The sequence below is a fragment of the Micrasema longulum genome, unplaced genomic scaffold, assembly GCF_059751315.1.
Source record: "Micrasema longulum isolate JH-2025_06_02 unplaced genomic scaffold, ASM5975131v1 h1tg001159l, whole genome shotgun sequence".
Taxonomy (NCBI): domain Eukaryota; kingdom Metazoa; phylum Arthropoda; class Insecta; order Trichoptera; family Brachycentridae; genus Micrasema; species Micrasema longulum.
The window spans coordinates 353,823-361,193 of NW_028278346.1; the positions used below are offsets into that span (position 1 = coordinate 353,823).

The following is a 7,371-nucleotide window of genomic DNA, read 5'->3' on the forward strand; positions in this document are numbered from 1 at the left end:
AGTTATTTAAGAATGTGTTTTAGAAAATTTTATCGATTTTTCTCTACCCAGTAACCATTTTTTTCCAAATTTATTTAATTGAATCCGGGTCATGGTTTTGTAACATATTGGGGCCTAGAAACCTGAATTTTTTCTCCCGAATTCAGAGTTTGTGATAGACCCCATGACCCATCCTCTCGTCTGGTAGTGTAGGAGTGTTCCTTTTATTATATTCCTTTTCTAAATATTTTCCGCATCTCTTTCTGCGCTCCACCTTGCTCGATTTGCTCATCTTAGCGGTCACCATTTTGTCGGTACCTGCAGCACCGGAGCCCTCCAGCACTCACTCATATCTTCAGCCAATAAATACATACTTCTCTTCTCAGAAACGCCTTTTATTATACAGTCCGCTGCGACACAAACCAATCGATATAATTGTTAATAAACTGAGATATTCAACCTATGTGTTCAAACAACTTTGTATTTACGTCCAGCTAAATACTATTAAAATTGTATATTATGCACTTGTACAGTCATCGCTTACCTATGGAATAATTTAATGGGGGGGGGGGGGGGAACTTACAATAACAATATTAAACCATTAAAAACTGTTCAAAAAATTATATTAAAAATAATGCTTCACAAAAATCGCACTTTTTCCTCTTTCCAATTGTTCCAAGAAGCTAAACTTTTAGACATAAGACAAATATAATGTTTTCAATGTTTAAAATATATATTTAAGAACTAAAATTTATTTACAAATAATTCAAATAGATATCGGCCTTCACACGATTTCTGCTGATTCTTACGTAAAATGATCTCCGGAATCCGAATATGACACCAGTTTTCCCCCCATCCCAATTTGGAGGGACGAAAAGGATGATTTTAGTTAACTTAGAATTAATTAACTTAGAAGTTCAGTAAGAATCGGGTTGTGGTCCCGTGGCTAGTGTCTCGGACTCACGGATTATAGGTCCGTGGTTCAAATCCCACTCTACCCCAACTTATAGCGAGTTATTTACAACTCGTTGAAAAGGACCCTCTAAATTAAATAAATGAGTAAATTATAAGAACGCATATATATCTTTTAGGTGCTAGGGAGGGGAAAAGTTCTAAAACACGAATTTAGAATTTAGCTAAAGTTATTATTTTCACTCCTCCAAATGAAATTCACGGCCATAAAATTACAATCGAAAAGGGATAAAAATAGGTGAGGGGGGGGAACGGGGGTGTTATCTGGATTCAGCAAGTTATTTACAAAAGAATCAGCAGGAATGGTGTTAGGTATCCGAATATTATTTTTTTTCAGACCAATGTTACCATCGTTACAGTGATAAAAAAATAGAGGAGGGATTCATGAAAACGAAGATAATATTCGGATTCAGGAAGTCATTTTACATAAGAATCAGCAGGAATTAGGGCACTAAAATTATTTTTTTTGCAGACCAGCGTGATTCATTCTTTTTTATGAATTATTATTTGCACTACATTGATTTTCTTTATACTTTCAGATAAAGACATCACAAATCTTCAGACCAACGTGTATGCCGAAATCCTTGGTCTTCCCTTGCCCTTCGTAGGGGTCGATGGCATATCAGCTTGTGACAAGATCTTCCAGAACAATGGCACAGTTCCTGCTCCGTGTCCTCTGCAGAAAGGCGTGGAGTATACCTACAAGAACTCTTTCCCAATCCAAGAGTTTTACCCTCGAGTTTCTCCCATAGTTCACTGGTCTCTCTCGGAAAATGGAAAAGACATAATTTGCTTCGAAGTTGCAGCAAGAATAATCTAGGAAATAATCTAAATTAATTGAAATTTAGTGGTACATATTTATAATTTTTAGAAGTGGAAATGGTTTTTGAAAAATACTGGTGATATTTTTTTTTATAGACAAAAAATATAAGATATACGGATATTCAAACCAAGGAAGAATGTTGAATGTTACAACGTTTGTAAAGCGATCACTTAAATCATCTAACGGCCTATCCTCACTAAATACCCTTCATTGAAAAGTTTTTTTACCTTTGTTGAAATATCTATCAATACATAGTAATAAATTTCTGTAGCTCAATCACAAATAACTATCGACGAGATAACAATTTCTCACCTTGGTTGTTTATCGTATTTGCGATCACAGTGGAACATACGTGAATACCTAATATTAAATGTCAAAATATTTACGTTTTGCAACGTATAATCCTGCTGCGCAATCACATATTTGAATTTTACCGGTGTAAATATGGAAAATATTCCAAAACTGCTATTTGAATTTATTTATGTATTATTTATCATGCTATTTATTGCATTTAGCCGGTGGTTGGCCAGCCAAATGTCAAGAAAAGCAGTCGCCATAAAAATTGTAATTTAATTTTCACTTTGCTGTATTAGATACTCCTCACTATTTTACAAATGCAATATATTGTATTATTTTTTATAGTAAACACCGATTTTTTGCCAATCAACTGTATTTATTTACGAGGAAAACAAAAAACAAACTGACACGAGCGTTGACTTAGAGATTACACACCCGTTGACTTATAACTACGATAACTTAAGCATGTTCATTATTGTTCATTGTGATCGCTCAAATGCTTTGCACGTTTTTAAGCACGTCGATAGTTATTTGTGAATGAGCTACTGGGCAGTAGTTTTTTTTTTATTAAAATTGTTTTTTCACTACACTGTGGCATATTTTATTTGGGCTGACATCCAAATCATAATGTTGCTAGTCTTGCTCTTGGAAATACAAAATACGCTACATCCTATGCATAATTTAATAAATAAGAGGCAAAGAAGAAAAAATGATTAAGTAAAATGGAATAAAGATAGAAAGAAAATTAAAACAACAATTTGATAATATTCTACGATTTTCTATGTATATTTAAAGGTAAACATTTTTAAAATTAAAAATAAATTTGCAAAAACCGAAATAGAGTCTCATAAATGTGAGTCCAATGTTCAATAGATTATATTTCCTATATAGGTTTACCAATGTTTCAAAATTTGATAGGTTTTAAAAACCCTTTTGTAAATCTCATCCCTTTTTACGTCTTTATTCATTATAAATAGAAGGGATTACTTATGATAAGGCTTTGTATCTAAAAATTAAACCATGCTTAAAAGTAAAAATATTTTCGGCGAATTATTCATGACACTTTTTATTTGCTAAAAATCTGACGAAATTAAAATCTTGTATACGAAAAAACTCATAAGCGTTTTTTTTAAGATCAAAGGTTTCGGTAAACTCGAAAGTAAATATTAGTGCAACTTTTTATCGTACCTACATGCTACTATTATAAATTAAACAAACATACAAATGATGGTAGAGGAGTTATTTTAAGTTTATATTTTTTAATTGTGTATAAATATTGCTAGTAATAAATTGTGTTGTTGATATTTTTATATTTTTTATTAAAATAAACGATGAGAGTGGTTCATTAAAAAGTTCTGATATTTTATTAATCCAATACAGGTTTTTATTATATTGTTGCAATTTTTGCCATTTTAAATTACAAATAATCATATTCTCATAGAATTAAGAATAGTCCAGAAACCGCATACGCACATCAAACAGAAGGCGACTCAACTACTCATAAATGAGTAGGTTTACGTTTTGACCAATTAGTTTCATTGTAGACGTCGCTCAGTACGCAACTCCGGATCTGAATTCAACTATGTCGTGTTGTGTCCTTTCAAAGTTTAGAAATACTGCTAGGACTTAAAAGAAACAGGATGCAATCACATTTCATCTGTAATTCGCAAATGAATGTGTATATAACAAATGTATTACTTAAAAATTGAATTATTTTTCCATCTGTCAGATTGTCGAAGAAACAAAATAGAAATTTGTTAATGTTGCCAGGGTAGAATTTTTTTTCACCCTACTTTGCTCATCTAATCAAAAGAACTAATGAAAATTAGACCTCGGATTAAACAACGCCGTGGGGGACATTTGAACGACGTTATCTTTAAAACATCTAATATTATTTGACATGATATATAAATATTTGTTTTATGTAAAATAAAATTTGTTTTATATTTTAAGTTCAAAGTTCATGAATTCAATTACTCTTATTAAATGACCCTTTACTTATCAACTCTGTTGTGTCAATCAATGTTTCCGCGTGCACAATAACATTTTAGAGAAATTTACAGATTACTTTTTTTTACCTTACATTTGTGTTATGATTTTTGTTTTCCCCATCAAGCAACATTACCCGGCGACTTCACGAATACGCGCGGCGAAAGTAAGCCTGAGTGGGGGAATTATTGGACACAGTCCGATGTATTCAAATATGATTCTACGCTCCTTCTGGACTATTCTTAATTCTATGCATATTCTACCGACTGTTTGTAAAAGGTACCTACAACAAAACGTCAAGTCGTTAATCCATAAAAAATAAAATTAAAACACTCTTTTGACAAAGTGACTAGCTATTTAAAGAATTCAAAGTACCTTGGAACGAGGTGACTTTAGTCATTTTTGGACTTTAAACCTTCATAAATATGTTATTTTAAGGTGTATGCCAGTAAAATAATAATTTTATATACATTGCAAAGGCTAAAACTAGCGAATAAGTTCTTTTTTTCAATAAGAAAATATGTTGCGAGAACTAGAAAAAAATAAAAACATGGCGATCAAAGTCAACCCTCTGAGTTTGATAACCCACTTCAATACACCGTAAGTTTATGTTGTTGTTTTAAAGACACTGCAATTATAAATGATTGACAGAAAAAACACTGATATATAAGCAAATTAAAATAAAGGGTGTAGTGTGTAAACCAAAATCTAATCGGGTTGTGGTCCCGTGGCTAGTGTTGCGGACTCACGAGGTTCACACCCCACTCTACCCCAACTTGATTCCATTCTTCCATTTTCTAATAGTAAGTTATTTGCAACTCGTTCAAAATGGCCACCAAAATTGAAATATTTGTATAAATTATAAGAACGCTAATATTTTTTTCTATAAAAAAATTATCTGTGATCGAACATCCCATTTCCAAAACAAGCGAAAACGATTTTTTCCGAGTACCTTAGCCTTATACAATATACACGACACGTAAGGCTACTAAATACATGGGTCCAAATATATATAAAAAGTAATAAGGGGTGTCGTTGATCAGCCTTTAAAGTCACCTCTCATAAAATAATTAAGTAAATAAAAAATAAATACGTTAATTCCTCATATAGTAAAAATTCGTTTCTCAAATTATTATGAACCAAAAAAGTCATGTAAAATGTAATATATATCACACAAAAATATTAGTTCAAATACATCAAGCATAAAATAAAAAAAAATGGTGTTATATTTTTGATACTTAAAAAAAAAAAAAAAATATACAATAGCTTTTTATTTATCCACCTACAAAACCGGGGAGGTAGCAATGCCAGACAATGTATAAATTTAAGTCCAACCAGCATGAAGTGAATATTTGAATGCTAATGCATGCTTAATCCTAATGGATTCAGTTCGATTATTTAAGGTATTGAAAAACATTATTTATGGTCACGTAAATGTCATTTCAATATTTTCGCTTAATATGTAAAGCACATACAAATGACATTACTCAAATCGATTAATCAACTCTGACTTTTGGTTGAATTTTGATATTTTGATGGAAAACCGATTAAGCCAGCTAATATTTTAGTATTGCAATTTTATTAACTACTTATTTTAAATAAATGGTTTTATTTTGTTTGTGGAAATGCATAATGTATCACTATCTAGATATATTTATATCAGGCGTAAAAGAAGCAAATATTTGTTGAAATGGTTTTGTTTCCACTGCGTTTTAAAGAAAGAAAATAAACATATTTTCTGAAAAGAGACATCTTGCATGGTAGGCCACTGCGCTGACCACTACACAACATGGCCGACAGTTTTCGTTTCGTTATTACAATCACTAAATTATGTAATAGCGCTATTTAAATATAAAACATTTTGATGGTATACTTATTAATACGTTTCCTAGTTCAACAATATAATATATTGTAATCATGATTCACCGTAAAACCACATATAGAAAGATAACTAACTTGTTAGTAGTACCTACGTGGTAAATATCGCACAAGTAGATTCAAAGACGATAGACGAAAAACACCGCACGAAATATTTATTTCTATATGAACAAAATACAGGTAATTCATATTTATATTAAACTCAAGGAAATATTAATGCTTAAATATTAAAACTATTAAAAAAAATCATTTTGCATAATAAATATTTAGTGTATTTTAATTCATTCTTTGATAAAAAAAAATATAGGTTAAACTGAGGTGGTTTACTGGTTGTTTTATGTGTCGTTTTTTTTTTTAAATAAATATTTGGACCCCTGTATTTAGTCGCCTTACGTGTCATGTACAAGGCTAAGGTGCTCGGAAAAAAATCGTTTTTGTTTGTCTTGGAAATGGGATGTTCGATCACAGTTTTTTTGTTTATTACCTTTACGGGTCAATTCACCATTGTTGCAAAGTCTAAAAACAATGGCGTGTGATAACTACTTTTAACGACGGTGTGGATATCTGTTAAAGATATTCCATCTTTCCTGCATTCTGCTTCAAGATTATGGCGTTGTAAACTGAAAAACGAGCACTGAAATAACAGATGTTCGATACTCTGAAGAAATATCACCGCATGGACAATAGTCATCGTTCCTTCATATAAACCTTAATTCCTTTTTTAATTACTACAAAAAAAATGCTATATAATCTTTTACAGAATATTCTACATTTTCCTTCTTATGTTACACAAAAATTATAACTGTCAATTATTTATTATAGGAGCAAAAATTCATTAACATTTTCTCGTATACCCACGAACAGGCCATGCCTTTGTGGGATTTTTTGTTTTCTATTTTTACTATTAATATGTATTTCATTGCTATGTAATTATGCATTATTTTTAGAATACTCTGTTTAATCACTTATTTTTATTAAAAAAAAATAAAATAAAAAAAAAAATTTAAAAAAAAAAACCTATATAGGTAACTTCTCATAGCTCCGTGTCCGGTAAAAAATTTGGGTCGTTTCGTATTGTTATGTATCGTATTATCAGCACTATGATTTTTTAAACTTTTGTAATTTTAAAATTACTCCGCGTGTGACGTCACAAGTTCTCTTCTTTAGATGAAAGTTTCTTATTTTATGCCTCGCTCATTATGGACAAAGCTTATTTATATTCACTGCAAATGATATGTTCTTTCTAACTACCTAACTATATTGTGAGGATCTGGGATGATATTCCAAACGCTCTCGAGGCCGTAGAAAACACTTTTACATGGAAAATACGCGAGATAAAAGTGTTTTCTACGGCAGCAAGAGCGGTTCAGAATAGCACCGCTAGTGAGATAATCTGCTGTGGACTTGTTTAAAGGGACTTCTCCGCATTCGCT

The 7,371-nt window shown here is 31.2% G+C and overlaps 1 protein-coding gene across 2 annotated transcripts in view; it reads left to right on the forward strand.

Annotated features, from left to right (window-relative positions):
- Npc2b (Niemann-Pick type C-2b) overlaps nt 1-3,423 on the forward strand; it is a 54,543-nt gene extending 51,120 nt beyond the window's left edge. For both annotated transcript variants that reach the window (XM_088233859.1, XM_088233860.1), the window contains exon 3: nt 1,491-3,423. In XM_088233859.1, the coding sequence (XP_088089985.1) occupies nt 1,491-1,771 (281 nt within the window). In that variant the 3' untranslated portion in view covers nt 1,772-3,423. The remainder of the gene's footprint in view (nt 1-1,490) is intronic.
- The last annotated feature ends 3,948 nt before the right edge of the window (nt 3,424-7,371 follow it).